Source organism: Neospora caninum, chromosome VI (genome assembly GCF_000208865.1).
Source record: "Neospora caninum Liverpool complete genome, chromosome VI".
Classification (NCBI taxonomy): Eukaryota; Apicomplexa; class Conoidasida; order Eucoccidiorida; family Sarcocystidae; genus Neospora; species Neospora caninum.
In genome coordinates, this window is record NC_018392.1 from 1,948,660 (window position 1) to 1,970,793 (window position 22,134).

Sequence of the window (22,134 nt, forward strand, 5' to 3'; positions counted from 1 at the left end):
AACTCGACGCCTTCGGGGCGGATGTAGAATGACGTTACACGTTCGGCAGGAAGTATGTATGGGATGCACGTATACATCCTTAAAGCATATTCACTGTATGTCTATACGCAGGTGAATTCAAGACTATGGAGTCGGCCGGCTGTCGCCCCCATCAAGCGAAAAAACTGAATCTTGTTCAATAGCAAGGTAGTAATGAGCCGACAGGGAGGTACTGATACAAGCCGAGGATGAGAACTCCCAATATCATCTGATCTGCTATCCCCGGCGTACCTCAGGATCGTTATATAATGTAGAGATAGAAAGTAACGTGGCCCTTATCCACACTGCTTCGGCAAAAGGTAGATATACAATTGTAATGGCTCCGGCACACCAAAGATAGAAGACCACTCTGCATATAGATGTGGATCTGTCGAGCCGTCTACCTACGGCTCGCTCTGCGCACATGAGTGTCGAGTTTCTCGAGGCTACAATTGAGATGAAACGACATGGTCTACAAGACAGCCTCGCTTTTCCTCTCGTCGCTTTCGACATGCTGAATACTATGCCCGACCGGGAGGTTTTCAGTTATCTTTAGTTAGGGATCTCGGGATGGCTAATAGTGCGTAGTCGCGTCATCTCGTGAGCGTGTAAAGAACTCCGCGAGAAAGGGACGAAACGAGCACCGAGATGGGGAGAAGAATGAGCGTGGAAAGCGAACAAGTAGAACGGAGCAAGGATCAAAGGCACATTAAAGAGACGAGACACAGAGAGACTGTAGAGATGAAGAGGAGTAAGAGAGGACGCAGGAAGGACGCGAGCAGGCAGGACAGGAAAGAAACGATGTGTTGGCGTGGTTTCTCCGATAACCGTCACACTGAAGCGACATGTGATAACTTTCGCAGATCCGAGTTTTTCACGTGGACTCGTGCCCACGTGTTTTTGAACGTCCTGGGTCACGCAGAGAGTCGCGCAACGGACAAACTTGCCCTACGCAAATCTGAGTCACTGGTGTGGTAGGGAGCAGCTACAAAATCGTAATCGCCATCTTTTCTCCTTTTGTTCCACTATGTTACACAGTCGAAGTCCGCTTCGCGTTTTGTGGTGGAAAGCTCCTCATCGGGAGGAAGGACATGTGGATCTGCGTTCGCTCGCCAACGGAGCAGAAAAAGACGTCGTGATGCACCAGGAGTCCCGTTTGCTGTCTGTATACTGGAAATTTGTGCACGTGATGGCGACTGCAAAGCCGGCCGGCGTCTTGTCGGTCAACAGCGGTCATCTCCTGGTACGTGGACCTTCCAGCGTCTTTGCAGGGAGGTGTGTATGACCGAGCGCGTACGAAAGGACGGACCCACCTGTTCATAAGTCTCCGGCCCCACATGCTTGCGTAAATTCGCCTCGGACTCAGCTGCTCATTCCAGAACTTGGTGGTCCCAGATTCCGGTTTGCGTTTTACTTGGCTGATGGGAATCCTGATTCGTTAAAAGATGGAGTTTTTGTGCAGTCGAAATAGAAATGCAACCCTCGAAGATATCGGCCGCGGCGCAGAGCTGGTCTTCAGCCCCTGAACGAGCAAGACGGGCAACAGGAAGAGAGGAAAACAGAGACATGTTGTCCCTGGATAGGTCACCCTCCTCCCACTGAAGCCAGGTCCCCTTCGGCTATAGTACCGCCTCTGTTCCGACCGCAAGGAAACGTGAGCCTCTGAAGGCTGCGTGCTGCCATACACCATATTCTCGAGTAAACAGCGTGAACATCTGTTATGACTGCCCAAGGAGATGCCCCACCGTGAACATCTGTTAGGACTGTCCAGGGAGATGCCCCCATATCCTGAATTTAGATAGCTACAACCCGACGAGCAATGGACAAGTTGGTCAACGCCACTGCTACCGGTTTTAGCCGCACTGTGTCTGCCGTTTCAATCTCGTAACAACTCCGGGGCACCCTCGCGAACAAGACTACCGTATTATTTCCGATCATCGGTTGGTTAGCGATTTGTTACACATCCTTAGCTTTGGTTGTTCCATATCTGAGTGCGCCGCCGGCCCGCGCACCTGCGTGGTTAACAGCAAAAGATTTTAGCGTATAACGGCAAAGTGGCACAGAGAGCACTGAACTGCGGGAGTGGGCGGACACGGGAGTGGTGATTCCTATTTTCCTTTGGAGAGTGATTCTGGCGTTTAACCCTCTAGGTTCGATGCCAACCTTGTGGCTTACACAACGTTTTGAAGGCAAGTGTGACAACAGAGGGCACTTGGCTCTGCGGCGGAGAGGACTTTTAGCGTCAATCTATGGCTCTGAGGAGCTGTCAAATGCGTACCACCGTAAGCACCGAAAGACGCTGCTGAGGGTCAACACGCACTCCTTTCAGCGCACTTTCCGATGGCGACAGGTTCCGTCCTGCTTCTTTTCGTGGCGCTCTGCTGTATAGTTTGGGACGCGACCATCCTCTCGGGCACGTCCTTGGAACTCAGAGAGGGTGAGGAGCCCCAGTGGAGGAAAACAGGGAGCTCGAAATCAGAAACAGACAGCACCCAAAAGCGCAGCACGCCACCGCGAGTGCTGGAATATGTTGTCCCACAGCAAATCTTCAAAGGAAGCTTCCGTCGGTTCAACGTGAGCCCAACACATGGAGAGAAAATACGGATCGTTGACCAATCGGGTAAAATGCGCATGGAGCCATCAGCATCGAACGACGATTTCACGCTCGAAACGGTTTTTCCAGTTGAAGGACGGCTGTGCAATCTTCAAAAGACTGTTTCCTTGCAGGCACTCTTCCAGCGGTACACACAACCCAAGGCGAGGAAGTTTTGGAAGGAGGAAGCTTGGCAGGGGCATAAGGTCTACGAGATTTCCTTACCCGTCTTTGACCCGAGGAAATGTACTCCTCAGGTGCATGAGCCAGCGGTGGAGTTCTGTATCCTCTTTACCTCAGGCCCCCTCGACGTTCTCGAAAAGGCAAAACGAGTAGGGTTTGCTGCTCGTGCTCTCCCAGATAGCCTTCTGGTGCGCGTTCTGTGGAACGCGGTGTAGCTAGGCCCTCTGGTAATTTCACTGTATAAAAAACAAAGCACCCCACTCGCGCCTAATTAGAGATCATCCTCATCACTTTCATTCGACCTGTCCCCTCTCATGGTTCTAAAGACGGTTGGCGTACGTAGCGCTATTACAATCGATCTGGAACCAAGGTCTTCACTGACATCAGCCCCTACGTGTTTCTCCAAAGCTGAATTGCACGGGTGGTAATATAACAATGCTCCTCCACGGCAGGCAACGGGGAAATCTGAGAGAGAACGAATATGTTCGAGGTGGCGCACAGAGTACGTGAAGAAACGGGACTGGCATGGGCTCGGATGAGGTAAATGAGGTTACTCTTTGTGTCTACGTGTATAACCCCACAGGTTTGAGAAACTCTGGAGTTGGATATGCTTTGCTCTGCTTCCCTCGCGGATATTTCATCAAATGCATGGAGTGCTGATATATAAGAGTGCCACAGGAGATCGTCACTGGCTTTCCCAACTTCTTGTCTGAGCAACTATGCCTTGTGCTTCTTACAACTTGCGTCCACCGTAAACAGAGGGAGTGGGCAATTAAAGTGGAAAAACAGGCTAATGAACCCGACTCCGTGTTGGCGGCGCGCTCACGCGTTTCATTTGTGTTGGACAGACGCGCGAAGTTGTGCCCTGCGTAATATTGTGAGAATTCGATCGTTACATTAGCGGATCCCATATCGCAAACTGTGACGAGGCAAGTGATTGCCTTCTCGATAACGCAAAGCGAAGGCGTTGCCTACACACGCAACACCTGCACCACAAGGTCAGAGGAGATCACCACTGCTGACAGCATCAATTCCTCGTCTCTCCAATAAACTATTGCAACTGTTGATGGCGTCGGTACCATAAACAATGTGTATTCCTACACTGTGATAGATACATTCAAACACATACACAAGTACGCCAATGCGTGTGTCTGCAGCACTAAAACAACGGAGGAGAGGAGTTTGTTTAGTGGCCTCCGATACAAGATCGTAAATGTAGAAGCAACGTGGTAGTGAGGACTGAATGTTGCGCAAAATGACACCGTATACATGTGAACATTCACACTTGGATATCGTAAGCTATCCACCTGCTTCGCTCAATTTTCAGTCCGGAACGTCACGTTCCTGAGACAATAATGTACAAATTTCACTGACGCTGTAGCGGCCTGAGGACAGGAAGGTTTCGCAGAAGATCAGTTGGCAGCGAAGGGCACACAGTGTCTGTTCAAACTCGAGCGCCAGTAGATGTGTGGGTCCCCACGCAGTTGGCTTTGGCTGACACCCAACTGTTCCGCTGTCGCAGCGGTTTCCGAAGGGTTACAGAGCCGGCGTCAAGCGATGCTGATTTTCAGCTGGATGAGGTCACGAAGACAGACTTCGTCACGGTCTAAAGAACGGGTGTTTCCTGTGATGCCCTCTTGATTCCCGAGCACATTGGATTTTCGCGAGCCGTTGCAAACCGTCTAAAGTTGGCTTTGTCTGCAGTCCGTGCAACGGAAAATTAAGGAACTTGACTCCTCGTTTACAGTGTGTGCAGGTGTGTGTGTGTGTGTGTGTGTGTGGGGAGTCTGTAGTTGACTTGACAGAAACTGTTTCGTGGCTATTACGAAGTACATGACAGTTTGGTAAAGCCATGCATCGTTACCGTGGTCTTACAGATAGCAATGGAGTCGGCTGCGACACTCCACACCGCAATCATTCTCCCCTGTGCGCTAACATTGTCAATGGCGCACCCGTACGGCATGTCACAAGCAAACGTGATCCTACCGTGGCTGTGAACGGCTAGATCATGTCATGAGCCATTTTCTGCTAAAGCGAGCACATACCCTGTGCATTGCAGGGCTAAGAATCAAATGGTTTTGCCGCTTAGTGAACTACATCGGCCATACCCCCCGTACTTGGCCTTTGTCTTCTTAAACAAGCAAAACTGTTGTCCTGTGGTGAGTTCCCGATGACGCTGCCACAGACGAGTTTTTATAGGGGATAAAGAAACCCGTAAAACAGCTCGTCTGCGTGAGAGAATTGCGGCAGTTCATCAGCCGGAAACCGGCTGTTTCTCGTATGTCTGCCGTCAGTCGAAGGGATTGGAGTAGCTACTGCATCCCAGTAGTTCTGTGGGTTTGCAAGGCCTTTACACGAAAACTGGTCAGCACACAGAAAGGCGACAAGTCCCTGTCATATCCGCGCACCCGCGAACCGCAATGCCAGGAACTTACACGTCTCCAATGTTCCTCCTGACCTCGGGTCCGAAACGGTTACCGAATATAACGCGTGCGCTTAACTCCCGTGATCCCCATGCCTATCTGTTCACAATTGTGTGGTTCTGAGAGCCCAGCTCTCCAGGTCAGCAGTAATGTCACTCGCTATCCTCCACGCACTGCTGCGGTCAACTACCTCAACCAAAAACGACATCCGACTCTTGCCACAAGCCGGCAGTTTTATGAGACACGCCAGACCACTCAAAAGGCCTGTCTATTCCTGAGGACTATACGAGTACGCATTGCGCGTGTAGACGCGGTGAAGAACGTCGTGAATCCGTGCCTTGTCTGGTGACCTGCCACTGAAGAGCGGAGCGGCACCGTTGAGGGCGTTTAAGCTGAAGCTCCTGAGGAAGTCATGCTTGCAGGAGGTACATCTGATACTCCTGCTGATATCCGCACCTAAGCAAAACCCGAATCCCTTGCGCGTCAAAAAGCGCATGAGTATGCGCCCACAGAAACCGAGGCACGCAGTTGATGCGCACGAATGTCTGTCCCACCAGATTTGGATCCATTTCACCTCCCCATCGTAATTCTACAATGGAAGACAATTCCCTGACGCTGAGCAGCTGCTGCAGCGAGAGTAGCGGCGCATTTGAAGAAAGTGCCGAGGGCAGCGAACATTGCAGCTGTAGTGTGTGTCAGGCGCAAAACCCAGGGGGTGAGGAACAAGACCAAAGCTCTCGAAACAGCGACATAAGCAGGCACTGCAGTTGCTGTTCAGAAATAGCGCAAAGCAGGTCCGCCTCTAGCGACGGGAGGACGTCGACCGAAATGGAACATCAAAGTCTGGGTCTCGCTCGATCAGTGGCAGAAGCAGTGACGTCTGCATTTTCTAGACCTCCAGTCGCTCTGCTCGGGTCGCCAACCGTCTCGGTTTTTTCCCCTCCTGATTCATGTACGGCAGCTGAGAAAAGGACGCTCCTTCGCATGCACCAACAGGCACTCCTTGCTCTCGCGAATTCATCGGACGCAGTCTCAGTGCGTCTCCACACATCCACCGCTCTGCCGCCAGGTCGCCTAAAGGCCACCAGACGGTGCAGTCGAGGGCCAAGTCGAGGACGTCGGAGTCGCACCACAAGCTGCAAGCGTTTTTGTCGTGGCCAACCGAGAAGACGCAGGTCACGAGAAGCATGCAGCAGAGAAGCTGGAGGACAGGCTAGAGGCGCGTTTGCTCCTGGCAACCGCCCGCTGTCGTCGCCTGAGGCTGCCCAGCGGCCTTCTGCGACGGATACGAGTTTCAGCTGTATGGAGGGCGTTTGTTCTTTCACAACGGCGTCGGCTGATCTTCCCAATCCCGTTTCGGACTCCACAAGCTCGCCTGCAGAGCCGTGGATATCCTGTGGCGGATGTGGTCATAGACGGCCAGAACTGGACTCCAGCTGTTCGTCAGGACACGAAATCCGAGCTGGCTCTCCACGTTGGAACAGTCGCGCGGAGAGAGTCAGGAAAGGCCAAAACAAAAGAAGTTACCAGGGGACCTCGTTGGGAAGGAGATTGGCGGGAACTGAAGAGCGGGACACGTCATATCTGTCCGTTCGCGTGAGGGGATCTGGACCTTCCAGGGAACGGCGTAACCAAAACCTCGTTCCTCGATCCGGATCGCACGGGTGCGCGAACGCAAACCGAATTTCCCAGGATGCGACAATCGATGGAGGGTTTGTAACGCCATGCGGGACTCCGGTCACGTTTCTGTCGACGGGGAATGCATCTTCGGACCTGAGTCAGAACGTACAGCCGGCAATCGTCCGCCACGGACGATCCGATGGCCTCCGTGGGCCGCCGCTAACTCCTGAGGACCATTGTCCAGTTCACTGTCCAGAGCTGCCAACACAACGAGGTCGAGAAGCCGCGTTTGTGGTAGATAGGGAAGGAACACTGACAGGCGGGTCTTCTACGGGGCAACAAACGTCGAAAGGCAGGAGCAATTTGGAGGAAACACCGTCTTGCCACACTAAACACGAGGAAAGCTTCCCACTGGATCAGGCTCGTCACGCCAGGTCTTCAGAACGACAGCCTGAAGGCAAGCTGAAACCTCTTGAAGACAAACACCCTGATTGCCCAGTGCATGCCCGCGGCATAGCCTCACCGACGCGTGCAGGGCGAACCGCTTCGACTGCCCAGATCGAGGTCGCTTTCCACAAAGATAGGACCAACAGGAGCGATGCCAAGCACGCGAAAACGCAGCTGGAGGAAACGCGTGGAGAGGCTGGTTGCCGTGGACAAAAGGACACGGGTTCGCGAGAGCTCAAGCGGTTACCGGGGGACCAGGACAACTCCAACCATACCGCCGCAGTCCGTGTCGGAGAGGAGCGGCCTCACCTAGACATAACCAGTGCCTGTTCCTCGTACCCCAGGAAACCTCTCCCGAGTGATTCTCCCGCCTGCGTACTCTCGCCGCCACATCGTCAATGTCAGCCAAGACACAGATCGCGCTCAAAAACCCAGGAAGATTCCCGTTCCCGGCGTCATAATGACGACACCATCGCGACGCGGTCGCTGGCGGCATCTCCCGGTCCGCCTCCTGTTGGGCGGGCTGCCTCAGCGGCCGTAGTGCAGGTGCACACCATCGCCAGGTCCCGTCGAAAAGCTTCAGAAGGCGGGTTCCACGAAGAAATTGCAGGAAATGTTTCGCTGTCGACAGGCAATGCAGAACGCTTTCTTGCGCTTCTGAAGCAGCAGGAGGACTACGTCCTGGCACTCCAGCATCAGAACGAAGTACGGTAGCCTTCATCAGGATGCGAATGCCTATATCCGGCCTGCTGACATAGAGACACGTGGCAGATACGCCGTATCTGATATGACACAAAAACGACTGTACTACCGCTTATAATGCCTTTCCTAGGCAAGTGTGTGGAGGCACGCGCGTGCTTTCCTTGCGCCTCTCGGACAGCTGACTCTGCCGCTGTCGGACCTCCAGAAGACGGAATTTTCTTTCACACGTGGAAACGCTGAGGAGGTCTCTTATTTTGGCGGTCGTAACCAGCGAGCCTTCAATGTGCGGGTGGTGTCTAACCACCTGGTCAGCAGTGTCTTGCTCCTGTGGCGGTACAATCAGGATTCTCTTGCACCGACTGGCAGAATCAGTAGAGTCTTCGCACTAGCTCTGGAAGGCGACGTGAAGCGTAGCTCAGTCGTTTTTACCGTTTGGTTGCTTCTATGACCACATCAAGGTCCAGGACCATGTTTTCGCAGCACACCCGCGGTGCTAGCTACGACACTAACTGGGTAGGCCCTCAAACGGGCACGCAGATGCGTGAGCAGAGGTCTGGGAGAAAAAGAGAGGGGAGTGTAGATCAGCAGACTAAGACCGGTAGGTTGAGTTCAGTGGCAAACGGCCTACTCGGGTACACAGATCCGCCTGGAGGTCTGTTTTTTTCTGAGTCTACTGCTTTTTCGACGCCCCATTTTTTTTTCTGCGTCCTTGGCAGCAACTGCAAGATGATCTCGCGGACGCCGAGGCGTACACAATTGCCGCGATTCGGGGCCAGATCTCTTCGAGCGAGGACGAACCGGCCGAAACGCGAAAACTGAGAGACGAAGTCGCCACACTTGTGAAGCAACATGCACAGGAGAAGAGGCAGACTGCGGCGGCGCAACAGATGCTGGCCGAGGCAGAGGCAGCTCGAGCAGCAGCGGAACAGCAGTTACATGAAGCGGAGAAAACCCAGCAGGAGCTCCACGCGAAGCTGGGGCAGGCTGAGGAAACTCTTGAGGGTCTCCTCGAGCAGGTGCACGAGCTGGAGAGGACTGAAACCGCTCTGCGCGATGCTCTGGCCGAAGCGCAGGGGCAGAAGGCTGCTGCGGAACGCCAGCTGGAAGAACGGACGCTAAGTCCACCAGTTCCTGCTGTTCGAGTAGAGTGCCAGGAGGAAGCAAATTTGGGAAATGTATCAGGAGAGCCTCTCGACCAGGAGGCGCTTGCGACAGCCTTGGAAGACCTGAAGGCAGGTCGTGAGCGGGAATCCCAGGCGAAACAACAGCTTGAGAAGCTGCAGGCCGAGGTCACAAGTCTGGAGCGGAGGCTCGCCACTGCGGTTCGCGAGAAGGTCGACGCTCTGGAGGCGGTTGCGGAATACCGCGAGCTACTGGAGCAGCAACGCAGCCAATGTGAAGCCTTGAGAGAACAGCTTTCCGCTCAGGCATGCCAGCTGACGCAAAGTGAGCAAAAGGCGCGGCGCCTCTCACAGAGTGCAGAGGAGCAAGTCGCTCTGTTAGAGCGTGTGCACCAGATCCAAGCTCAGCAGAAGCAAACTCGCGCCAAGTGCCGCATGCGTCAGGAGCAGCTCGAGACGGCCTTGATGGCGAGGGAGGAAGTTTTGCAGCGGCAGAACGAGGACTTGTTGCTGCTCCGACTGTCGGAGGCGGAGACATCTCGCGAACGGGACGCGGCGACGCTTGAGAGGCAGGCCTCCTCGGAACGTCACGCCTTTCAGTGTGAGGAGCTCCAGCAGTGGCTGTGGTCTCTGAGTGGCAGATTGGAGCGGCAGAAAGATGTTATCAGACAAAAGGAACTGACCCTCAGAGAGCATCCTCTTTCGCGGCAGCAGTCGTCTGAGCGGCATAGGCTACACCAGGAAGATCTCGAAGAGCGGCTGTTTGCCGAGCACCTGGCGCGACTCCAATCGCGCGAAGAGCGGCAGCGACTCGAAGAAGAAATCGCCGAGCTCCGGCGCCAACAGGCCAACGTGCGCCGTGCACTTCAGGAGCTTGAGCCTGGGAAGAAACGCGACGCGATGCGTAGGCTCCGGGAGAGCCGTACTGCGGACTTTCGCTTCGTTCAATCGGAGAAAGAAACGACAGAGCGCGACGCTGGGTCAGGACCAATCCCGTGGGTCAACGAACCCCTGCCACCCCGCACCGATAGAGTGCAAAAACCGTCGGCGGTTGCGTCACGTGTCTCTGAATAGACTCCGAATCTCCCCGATTTCACTGGCCGCAGAGAGGCGGCCCAGTTATGCGAAAGCAAGACACGAAGCCGGTGCCCCATTTTCGCTCCGTGATTCCCCGCCGGAGGGACTCGACAGTGTCTCTCAGCAGACGATGATCGTGACAGATGCCTGCATCTTGCGTGCGTGCGTGTGTGCCGTGGAGCTCGCGTCGCAGAGTCTGAAACACACACATGACGCACGCAACTACCGCCGCAGCTCGCCCCACTGCAGAGAATGCTTTGCGGCCTCTGTCGGGCAGTTAGGAGGCGACGGGGGCCCAAGTGCTGGTCTCTGTCAATGCGTCAGTCGACGTGCGAGACTGCTCGGGTTCTTTCGCGGTGTCTGTTCTGCTCTCCGCATCGTCCGGCAATGCAATGCACCATCTGCACGGAGTGAGTGCCCACGGCCTCCGGCCTCGCGACACTGGCTAGAATCCACGGAACCCTCATGCGGCCAACTCTCGCTGGCTGACAGCGTCACGGCCTCTAGGAAAAGATGTGGAAAGCCCCTACACAAACGCGCGTCTGGGTCTTGGCTCTGTGCGCGGATGTGCCTGTCAGGCGTCGTTCGGACGACGCAGCGATGGCGGCTGAAGGGTCAACGCCCGAGAAACTCCCGCAGGCGGCGCACTCGGTGCGGTTTGGCGTCAGTGAGCTTCTACGTTCGCAGAGATCCGCCGAGATGACGGCTGTTCGGGCGCAGGTCGAGACTGCCGAAGCAGCCGTGCGTGTGTTGCAAGACGAGCTGCGACAGCCTGAGGTTCCTCGTCGGTGTTTGGACGTGTCGCGCGTCGAAGGACCCGAAGCAGAAGCAAGCGAGGCACTGAAACCAGACAGGCCAGGTAGAGCCAGTGAGGAGTCTCGGGTTCTGTTGAAGGTGCTCGGATGGCAAATTACTGCAGCAGCGGAGCGCCTGGGAGCAGCGCGGTGCCGGGAGCGAGAGTTCCTTGCTCAGGTCGCAGCCCTGGAACAAGGCTGGACAGCGCGGAACTTCCGAGAGGGAACTGCGGCGGAGGTGACAACCGGGGCCGCGTTGCAGCGTTGCCTCGAGGGACGGAAGATGCTCCAGGAGGACTTGGAAGCGAGCCTTTGGCAGCTAGAACGTGGCCTAGCTCTCGCAGAAGCAGAGAGAGACCGCGAAGCCCAGGCGGCAGCCATCGCCAGAGAGCAGCAGGCGCTGCTGGAGGCTCAGAAACAGGCCCTCGAGCGACTCGAAGAAGAACTTCGCAGCAAGACCGAAGCGGAGGAGACGGTCCAGCGGGAAGTGCTGAAAATGGTGAGACGAATTCAAGAGCTCGAGGTCAGCGAGGAGCAGGGGACTGAGCGGTTAGCCGACTGTCACGCAGCCCTAGCTGAAGCAATGCGGCAGCTGCGGGCGGCGGAACAGGCGGAGAGGGAACTCCGAGAGACTCAGCGTCGTCAGCTGGAACAGAGGAAGGAAGCGGGTCTGAAAGAAGAAGCCGCGCGTCGAGAGGAACAGGCGAAGACGGAGGAAGCGCTACGGGAAGGCGCGAAAACCGTTGCGGCCTTGTTGGTTTCGAAACTCGAAGGAACAGCCGCTGCAGCTGCAAAGGTGCAACAGCTGCAGTGTTTGGTCGCCGAGAAGGAGGATGAAATCGGCAACCTCGTCGCCGAGCTCGAGAGCAAACGCGAGGCGTTGGAAGCCGAGAAATCTCGACACGAGGCGTTCCAGGCGCTCTTGCGAACCGAGCAAGAGTCCTCTCGACAGCTTGAGGCCCTCCACGCGGCTTGGCAGGTCGACGGGGAGACGCTGTTGGAGATGCAGACCAGTTTGTCGAGCGACAAGCCGCGTCCTTTGCAGATGGCCGTTCTTAAGCAGCTGCAGAGTCTGGCGCAGCATCGAGAGAGACACTGCGAGGACCAGGACCCGCACCGGGATCCTGCTGAGGATGAAGAGGCCGCGGAAGCCGCTCGGAGAGGGCGGCGAGAGATGGAGAGGCAAGTTGTTGCTGTCGTGCAGGCGCTGCAGCAAGAAGCGCGCGAGAGGCGGACGATGAGGATTGAAGAACTGGAAGGCGCGGTTCGCGAGCTTGAGAGACAGCGCGACGCGGCTGAACAGCTTGCTTCGCAGCGCGGCCCCCAGGCGAAGCAGCTGCTTCAAGAACTCGAGGACCAAGAGAAGAGTTTGAAGGCAGTGCAGGAAGAACGAACGCAGCTCGTAGAGGAGTACAAGCGGGAGACGGAAGAGGCGGCGAGGGCTCTGGCGGTGCAAAGACTGCATTGGCAGGAGTCGCGGGAAAGGTGGCAGCTGCAGCACGAGGCGGGTGCGTCCCGGGAAGAGGAGCTTGCGCGACAGCTGGAGACCGCGTGTGTAGCTCATGCCGGCGATGTCGAGCAGCTGGAGCTCCAAGCGGCGGAAGCAGAACGAGCTTTGACGGAAGAAGCGGCGAAGGTTGCTCAGCTTCGGCAGGCGCAGGCAGACCTGCTTGCTCAACAAGGTGCGGAGCGCGCGGCTCTTGTGGACGGCCACCGATCCAGGGAAGAGGCTCTGCAGCGGCAGATTCACCTGGCCACGGCGGAGCTGGCGAGCATGCGAGACAGGTGCGAAGCCGCCGAAACGCATCTGCATTTCCACAGGGCCCGCGAGCAGGCGCTCGCTGCCGCGGCTGCGAGGGGCTGTCTGGAGTGCGCCAAAGCGAACGCTTTTCTCGCGCATCTGTCCGCTGCAGAGCAGCGAGAACACCAGCTGAGGCTCGAGAAGACGACGCTCAAGCATCAACTGGACCAGCTGCAGGAGGAGCGACGGGAGGAGAGCCGCCGCTTCCAGAGACTCCAGCAGGAACAAGAAAAGGTGCATGCGGCGCAACTCGAGGAGCTGCTCGGTGCGCAGGAACTGAAGACGCAGCATCACGCCCAGGCCGCAGCGAGCGCCCTCGCGAAAACCCTCGCGCTGAACGGGGCTCTGCGCCAGCTGGAGAAGGCCGACTGCGAAGCGGTGTGGCTCCGCGAGGATCGGCTGCGTTTGCAGAGGGAAGTCGAGCGCACGTATGCCCGGCTGGCCGAGCTTCAGAGCTCCGAACACCAGCTGCTCGCGCAACAGGAGCACCAGTCGGCTGCTGCTGCGGCGGGCGGCCTGTTGCTCCAGATCGAGGCGCGGCACGCCTTCCGGAGGCTCGAGGCAGTCCAGCAGGAGTGCGAAGAAGTGACGCAGGAGAGGCGCGAGCTGGAAGCGGAGCTGCAGAGGGCCAGAGAGGCGGAGCGCATGCACTTGCAGAGTCAGCAGAGAGCCTTTGAGGACGAGCGCCTGCAGCACGAGGCCGCTCTCTGTCGACTCCGCTCCGACCTCCTCGCAGGCCAGCGCCTCCTTGAGGAGCAGTTGGAGACGGAGCGCGCGGCACGCCTTCGGGAGCAGCAGGTGCTTCAACAGAGCAGCCAGCTGCTGCTGCTTCGTCTGCACTCTACGGAAAAGCGGCTGAAGGATCGAGAAGAGGCCGCCGCCGCAGCGGAGTCTCGCGCAGCCGCGGTGCGACGCCTGGCGAGTGAGGACCGCGCAGAAGGCGAATCCCTGAAGGCCGAGGTCGCCCGCCTCAAGGACAGTTTCCAGAGGTCGCAGGCGCTGCATGCAGATCTGAGGAAACAGTTCGAGGAGGAACGCCTGGAGCTTCAGAGCGAAGTCGCGAAGCAGAAACTCCAAGCAGAAGAAGGCCTTCAGCGTCTGGAGGCACTGGAGGCTCTGGGCCGCGAGCGTGTGGAGCGCCACGAGCGGGAACTGGCTGCGGCGCGTGAGCACCAACGCGCACTTCTCGAAGAAGCCTTTGAAGCGCAGCGCAGAGACCAAGAGAAGGTGTACCGCGAACAGCTGGAGCTCGAGCTGCAGACGCAAAGAGAAGAGGCAGAGCGGAGCTTCGCGCGAGAGAAAGAAGCGTTGATGGAAGCCCACAGCAGAGCCCTTCTGGAGCGGGAGAAGCAGATTGAAGCGCAGCGAAAGGAATTTGAGGCGACAGTGGAGACGCAGAGGGCAGATTGCGAACAGCGGCTCCTCAGCAGTGAGGCTACCCACGCGAAGCTTCTTGAGGAGCATCTGGCCAAGCAACGGGAGGCACTGGAGGATCGCCAGCGGACAGCTCTCGAGGCACATCTGGAGAGGCAGCGCACAGAGTTGGGCCAGCAGCGGCGAGAGGTCGAAGCGCAGCTTGACGCTGAGCTGACGCAGAGCCGCGAAGCCCTCCAGGCGCAGAAGGAGGCGTTCGAGACGGAACTGGCTGCGCAGAAAGCGAAACTTCACGAGCAGCTAGAAGGGATTCAGACGCACCAGGAGCTCCTCCTGCAGCAGCAGCGCGACCAGCAGCAGGCGGAGTTTCGGCGCCAACTGGCGGAGCAGGAAGCGGAACTCGAACGACGGAGGGACAAGGAGATTGCGGCGGCAATTGCGCAGCAAAGAGCAGAGTGGCAAGCGCAGCTCGAGGAGGCTCTCGACGAGATGCGCACGCATCTCCAGGACAAGTGTCGCCGACAGCACGAACAAGACCTCGCCCGACGCCTCTTAGAAAAAGAGCGGGAAATTCAGGAGGCTCTCAGCCGCCAGAGGCTCGCGCTGGAGAAGGAGATGGATGCGAAGCTCGCCCAGGCGGAGCAGGTTCGAGAGGCAGAGAAGAGACGGATTCAAGACGAGGCGAATGCGTTCGTTCTAGAGAGACAGGTGAGCTGCGAGAAGCGACTCCGGGTCCAGCAAGAGCAGTCCGCAGAAGACCACGCGCACGCGTCTGCTGCTCAGCAGTCGGAGCTTTGGGAAGCGGAACAGCTTCGCTTCGACGCGCTAAAGCAGCCGTTGCGTGAGGAGTGCGAGCGCCAGCTGCAGACGGAGGACGTCGCACGCTCTCTTGAGAACCCGAATCTGGCGTCTCAGAGAGAGACGAGGCTGCTGGAGGTTGAAGACCAGGCGGTAGCTTCGAAGAAGTTGCCGCGGCAGGAAGCCCATCCTCTGGAGAACCACACGAAGATCCTCTATCAGTTGCAAGAGGCGGAGCAACAGCAGATAGGGGAAGCCCGGAAAGCGAAAGAAGGCAGCGCGTCGCGAGGCGAAGGGCTGGCGGCTGAATCCGAGCAGGAATCGAGCGTTCAGAAGCAGAACTGGACGGAGGAGAGCTTGCCGGAACTTGACGAGAACGGAGAAGAAAAGCGCGGGCGATGGGCGGAGGAGACTCGCGCGGAGAAGGACCAGATGGAGACGCAGGTGGCTGGGCGACATGAACGGGAGTTCGCGTTGATGGGAGAGAAGCGTGAAGCCTGCGGGGCTTACCTGGCATCGCAGGAGAGTGACGCCAGCAAGCAAAGCAGCCAGAAAACACTTGAGGAACTGGCGACGCTAAAGAACCCGACTGGGGCGAGTCACCAAAAGACAGAGGGAACGCCCCTGGCCGTACCGCATCCATCTGCCGAAAAACTGACTCCGGCGCTGGAGAGCAACGGAGCGGAACTGGGCGGGCATGCCATCGCGCGCAACAAGAACGATGCGTCAGAGGCTAGCCAAGAACAGACGGCGGGCGTGCAGGGCGCGCTTGACAGGGGACTGGAAAGCCTGCAGCAATCCTCGGCGGAGGGGAGAGATCTGGACCAGGATCAGCAGCGGGGCCTGTCGCAACCCGGCGGTCCGTTGGAGGGCGAGAACGCGGGCCAGGGCGATTGGCTGCGGACCGCCACAGCTGACGAGCGGGAGAGCGAGGTGGAGGCGAAGCTGGCGAAGGCGCGCGGGGAGTTGCAGCTCCAACTGGAAGCGAAACTCGCAGTCAAGGAGCTCGAGTTGCGAGCGCAGCTTCACGAGGAGCTGCAGAGACACCGGACGCGCTTCGCGGCGAAAATGAAGGAGAAAGAAAGAGAAGCAGAGGAAAAGCTGCAGCGGCTGAGAGACGCGCGGCGCGGGTCGGCTGAACGGGCACGCAGTCGCCAGCTCCAGTTGGAGCGCCAGCTGCAGGAGCTCCAGGGGAGGGAGAGAGCGCTTCGTGCCGAGCTGGAAAGGCACCGAAAGTCTGATGAGCCCACGGGAGCTTCTCAGGAGCAGTTTCAGGCAACCCGGCCTCTCGAGGTGACACAGGGAGGCGCCGAATCGCGAGAAGAGGCGCACGCGCCGGAGAGACTCAGCGAGGCGCGTGCACGCGAGCAGGAGCTTCGAGAAGCAGCCACCGCCAGGGCGCGCATGCAGCGCAGCGAAGACGCACTGCAGCTGTGCCTAGAGGACCTGGCGACGACCCGACGGCAGCTGGAAGAGAGCCGGCGTCAGGAGGCAGAAACGCGGCGGGCTCTTGCGTCGGAGACCGCCGAAACGGAGCGGCTGCGCCGGCAACTCGCCGACGCCACACAGCAGAGGCAGCCCCAGACGGCGCAGGAGGGGGTGCGCAGTGGCCGAGAGCGCCCGCGGGACGAAGGCGTCCGCAGCGACCGGGGAGTCGCAGCGACTGCAGGGGCCGAGGTGGAAGAGCTTCGAAAGGAGCTTGCCGCCACAAGCGAGGAGAAGAAAAAGCTGGCGAAGCGCTTTGCAGAGGTCCAGGAAAAGCTGGAAGCTGAAAAGGTACAGCGGGAGGAGAGCTGCGAGTGGCAACTTGCGAGAAGCGAAGTGAAGCACACAGACGGTGTAAATCTGCATGTGTCGGAAATAACGCGATTGGAGAACTCAGAGGAGGGAGCAAACGCCGGAGCCGAGCTGCAAGCTCAAGACGCGGAGAGAGAGGTCGAGAGCCGACACGGCCAGAGAAAAACCGTGGAAAAAAGAGAGGTTGCGAGTCGAGAGAATCTGGCTGCTCAAGAGGCGACGCTAGACGCGAGTCTCCAGGAGGGCCCGGAAGAAACAGAGGTGGGACGCGAGACGCACGGAACGGCGAAAGCAGCTGTAGACGCGAACCTAGCCACTACCAGGGCAGGCGCCGCTGGAATCACAGCCATCATAAAGAGGAGCGGAGAAAAACGACGCGAGACACCGGAGGCGCTTGATCTCGCTCAGACAGTCGCGGAGCTCACACGGGAGCTTGATGCGAAATCTGCGCTTGTGCAGAAATATCAAGGCCTTCTGAAAATAAAGGATGCGGCGGCGCTGCGGCGGTCCGCCAGCAGCCAGGAGGGGCGGATAGTCTCTCGAGACAGTTCCTGTTTGTGCGTTCTCGTGGAGGACCAGGAGGCCCTGGAGGCGCAGCGGAGAGAGGCGGAGGAGCTGGCGCGTACGAAGGCGGATCTGGGTAGACAGAAAACGGAACTGAAGCGTGAGGAAGAGAGGCTGCAGCGCGAAACAGAGAAGCTCCGGCAGGCTCAGGAAGCGCATGCAAGAGCTCGCGACCAGCTGCGCGAAGAAGCTAAGCAGGTGCACGAAGAAGCTCGGCAGCTTCAGGAAGGTCAAGCGCATTTCCTCGAGGCGCAACAAGAATTGGACAGGAGACAGGCAAGTCTCGAGAGAACTCGCGCATGCCTGGCGGTTCAAACAGAGGTGCGACATCGAGAAGAACAGACTCCTGAACGGCCGAAGGGAAGTGCGCATGACGAGCGAGTGGACGCCAAGGAGACAGGGGGGGAGTTGAGGCCGCCCCGTGGAGAGCTTGAGAGAGCCATAGTCGCTGCTCATCCAGCACAGGCGGCGCTCAGGGAAGAGAACGCGCCAGCAACGGGGTCTGAACCTTTGGAGCGAGACACACCGTACCGTCTGCTCCCGACCAGCCCACTTGCCGAGCCTGCGCGGCGTGCCAGCGCGTACATATCGCTTCAAAAAAGGCGACAGACGGGGGACAGGAGGCGGAGGCGCTCTGCGCTCGATCTCTCTGATCTCGACCCTGTCTCAGTGGAGCTGCAAACGCTGCAGGATCTGGTGCACCAGAGAGACTTGGAAATCCAGAGTTTCGCGCAGGCGCTTCTCGTGCAGAGCAAGGCATCCCGCGATCACCTCTCACGACAGCGGCCGCTTTCGCAGCAGACGCTGAGGGACATCGCTGCAAACTCAGCCCTCCCTGAGGGCTTAGACCCCTTCCCCCGCGCAGGGGTGTTGTCTACAAGCAAGAGAAGTGTTTCTCCCGAGCGATTTGCGGAGCGTCCCGAGGAGACACCGAAGCGACCCCCGAACTGGTTTCGTCACCAGGACGGAGGAAAATGTCTGGCGGGGTGGGCAAGAGAAGCGATCTCCCCCCAGGCCATACAGACGATGAGGGCCGCGAGCTATGCTCGTGGAGTCCCCAGCGCGGAGACATCCTCAGATGCTCGCGCATCTACAGAAAAGAACCTCCCGGCAGCTCCGCGTCACAAGGAGGGGGAAATGATGGAGCCGCGACTTGAGGCCGGCCAGCCGCACGATGGAGACGAAACGCGAGGAGGAGCGCAACGACGCAGGCGCGTGGAGTCTCCGAATGCGGGGCCTCTGGCAGCTCCCCGACTCGGAGGCGACGCCACTCGACACGAGGGTAGACCAGTTCTCAAGGACGTTTGCACGTTTGCGAAAGAAGCAGAACGAACAGGCAGAACTGCACATGGACGCAACCTGGGAAACAGCTGCTCCACCGATCAGGTAGAGAATGCGTGGAATTTCTGTCGCTCGCGGTCGCTGCCACGTTCTCGTGGAGAGAAAGCACTATCCTAGATCATGGCTCGGAGGGCGGCTGCCAAGACCTACTGCGATAGCGGAACCGTGCTGGCATGGCACTTGTGGAGGAGCAAGATGATGCATTGCCCTCTGGACTGCATGGGTAATCCGTCTGTAGTTCAACCGCTCCTGCGGGGTTCCTTTGACACAAACTGGAGATACACATGGGAAAGGGCCTTGCGAGAAGACCGTCTCTCTGCATGTGCTCACACAGTTCTACAGTTTTAGAGGAGACTGCGCTCTGAGGCAACAGAACAGCGTCGGTGAGGAGTCGAGTCCCCGGCGTTGCACAGCACGCCCGGGGCCTCGAGGCCTTTGCTGGGGTTTTTAAAACGGCTGGAATAAACGGTAAACCGGACGTGTCTACCTTACCCTTGGGAACGCCAAAGAGGTGGGCCCCGCTTGCGAAGCGTGTAGTAAAGATACGGCAAAAACGGGGATCTGTTCTCGTTCCGTGTCGGGTTCCGCACCTTCCTCGATGTCTTCGTCGAACACACATCGCGGAAACCCGCCGTCTGTGCGCCTCTCCTCTCTCTGCCTTCTACAGGAGACCCTCGAGTTGATCCGAGCTTTCTGGCTCGCAGCTTGTCCCCCTCCAGCAGTCGAGTCGAGACTTCTGTCCTTGTTCAGCCCGCTGCTGATGTATCAGCTGACGCACTACGGGGCTTGGACCGTTATGCCTTCTCCCGTTTCTCGCTTCGACACAGTGTCCTCTGCGGCTTCACTGGACCTCAAGTCAAGCACAACGGCCAGGGGCTTAGTAAGCTCGGGCGAACACGAACGCACCCGCGGGCACTGCGCATCCCTTGGCGCGGAGCAGGCATGTTTATCCCCAGTTCCCGACCGTGGACTGAAACTGTCTCCTTCCTTGCCTCCTCGCAAGGGCCACAGTCCCTGTGCGGAGGCCCCTGTGTACGTCCTCTGTTCTCCGCTCGTCTCGAGTTACGCCGCTCTTCTCGCTCCTTCGTCTGCCTCGGAGTCAACTGCCGTCTTTCTGCTGTCTTCCTTCGGAGCAGAAACGGCTCAGATTCGCGTCCAGACAGTTCAGTCCTTCTTGCCGAGGCGCGAACAGGACTTCCCCTGGGGTCCGAGTGCGACGATGCAGGCGCCTCCCTCTGTGTCGCTCTGCAGCGCCCCGACCAGTCGACTTCCAGGCAAGTCATCAGAGCCCTGCCAGGAGACAGAGCGCCGGATCGGGCCTGTTCTCGTCCGGTTGCAGGAGTGCAGCTGCATCGCCACTGGCGGTGTCATGTACCTTGAGTTCTCCCTGACCAAACGCGAGGGTTCAGAAGGCGAAGGCAGACGCATGCAGACGGAGGACGGAGAGAGACTCTCGGACATCCGGAAGGTAGACGCTAGACGGGGGCACGAAGCTCTTCCAGCGCACACGCCTTGCCGAGGTAGTCATCAAGGCGTCCCAAGAGCACGTGGCCAGCCATGGCCTGAGGCAAGCAAGTCCCCGAATGCGCCTGCGAGACGAGGACGGCAATCGCTAACGCGAACGCGTTTCTCGCCGAGCCCGCAGAGCCGGGGAAAGACACTTGACCCTCTGAGGGAGACCGCGGCAGCAAAAAGAGGCGACAGAGCCTTTTCTCTCCACCTCGTGTCGCTCCCGACCGACGACGGACTCGTTTGGTTCCACTTTCTCGAGTCAGGAAGCGCCAGCGAGCATGGGCAAACTCGCCGCGAGACGCACACAAGTCTGGTGGGGCGGGGCCCGCAGTTCTTGTCTTCAGTGGAGGACGGGGCAAGTACAGCCTTCGTCCGAGGGCGAGCGAAACCGGTCAAGATTCAACACGCACTGACCGGACTCTTTATGAAGCTGAGCCCCGCCGAAACAGACCCTTCGGAGTCGGCGTCTCGGCGCATTCAAGAGGAAGGGTACCTGGAGCCACAAATCGCCGCGCTGGTCACATACGCGAGAGAAAGAGGGGCATTTGAAGCGGGCGCCGCTTCCCAGCTTCAGAGCCAGAGTGACACGAGACGCGATTGTGGCTATCGAGTCGAGGAAGACGCACAACTTCTCGGGAAAAACCACGTTCGAACCGCGATCGAGACGTTCGAGCGAAATCGAGAACACGGACAGATGCGGGGCCTACGGGGTACCCACGACCCCGACGAGGCTACGGTTTTTCTGCTCGTGGAACAGGATGAATTGAGACAGAGAACGGTAAGTGATTTGAACACATCTTGGATCTTATCCCTCCTGACAAGGGGGTAGACGTGCCTGCTGAGACAGTGGCTTGTAGTTTCGGGAACACGATTGCGGATCGTTTGAGAGCAGTGCAGACTAGAACGTCGCTGGAAGTCCTGCGCATGCTTCACATCCGTCGAAGAGCGCTTCCGGCAAGTCTAACGTCTTTAGTCAGTCTTAATGAGGCTTGTCGAGAAAGAATGAGCACGGCAAAGGCTTCCCTTCAGTGTGAGGGACAAGCGAAGCTACTTGACTAACGCGGCAGCCTTTAAGCGTCGCAGCGAGGTTGTTCTTTCGTCAACGTTTCAGGCCGTCCGCCGAGCAGTGGCGCATCGACAACGCTTAGACTAGCAGGAAAGGTTTGTCACGTTGCGTCTTGGCAAACGGGGTCCTCCACCTTCGCAGAGGACGATTCAAGTTCGGAAACGCCTCGGCCCGTCCTGCTGTCTTCTCCGGAAGGCGGAGAGTACAGACTGTGGCGCGAAATCTGTGGAGCTACTGTCAACCTGGAACAGAGAACCGCGCAAGTATCCAGAACTTACTGCAGTTCCGCCTCCAGCGCTTTGGGCCCTCATGCAAGTCGCCGTGTGTTTCTCCAAGTGTACGTACGGGGGCCTCCTCGTTTTTAAGATTTCTGAGGAATCTGGCCCTTTAGATGTACGGGAGGAACCGGCTCGTCCAAATGTTCCAGGATGCATTCTCGGCGGCGAGACTGTAGCGGTCTCACTGTTCGGAAAGAACATCTCGCTGCAGGACATTTCGTGTTTCTTGTTTCCACCGCTGTGAAGAAAGCAGGGGAAGAAGGCAGGCCGAAACCCCGCTCTTGATGGCACGTACTCCCAGAGGGCCCCAACTGGAATGACACAGGTTCTTCCGACTCCTCGCTCCCCCAGTTTTTTTTTGACCGCTAAGCAAGGGCTGCGTGAGCTCTGTCTTCCAACACGCACCGCAGTGTTACACTGATTCTGTCTTATTCTTGTCGGTTGCACTACGGCTCTCTGGTTCGATCGCCACAACGACCTTGGTTTCGTATATATCTGATTGGTGGCACGACCCAGAGGAACTAAAGCTGCTTGAAAAACGCCAAATCTACACCGTCCTCGACGGACAGGTCTAGCGTAACCGTCGTCTGGACACCAGTTTTCTTTCTGTCTCTGTCGACGCGCG

At 58.0% G+C, this 22,134-nt stretch overlaps 2 protein-coding genes across 2 annotated transcripts; both read left to right on the plus strand.

Annotated features, from left to right (window-relative positions):
- Nucleotides 1–2,358: 2,358 nt before the first annotated feature.
- On the plus strand, nucleotides 2,359–3,009 carry NCLIV_017740 (conserved hypothetical protein; the record flags this gene model as incomplete). Its single annotated transcript, XM_003881966.1, has 1 exon — nucleotides 2,359–3,009. The coding sequence occupies one exon, from the start codon at nucleotides 2,359–2,361 to the stop codon at nucleotides 3,007–3,009; it is 651 nt and encodes a 216-aa protein (XP_003882015.1).
- Nucleotides 3,010–5,811: 2,802 nt separating this feature from the next.
- NCLIV_017750 (conserved hypothetical protein) lies at nucleotides 5,812–21,685 on the plus strand (the record flags this gene model as incomplete). The annotated part of the gene is made up of 5 exons (XM_003881967.1): nucleotides 5,812–7,786; nucleotides 8,713–10,087; nucleotides 10,763–18,698; nucleotides 19,321–20,943; nucleotides 21,623–21,685. The coding sequence occupies 5 exons, from the start codon at nucleotides 5,812–5,814 to the stop codon at nucleotides 21,683–21,685; spliced, it is 12,972 nt and encodes a 4,323-aa protein (XP_003882016.1).
- Nucleotides 21,686–22,134: the final 449 nt, after the last annotated feature.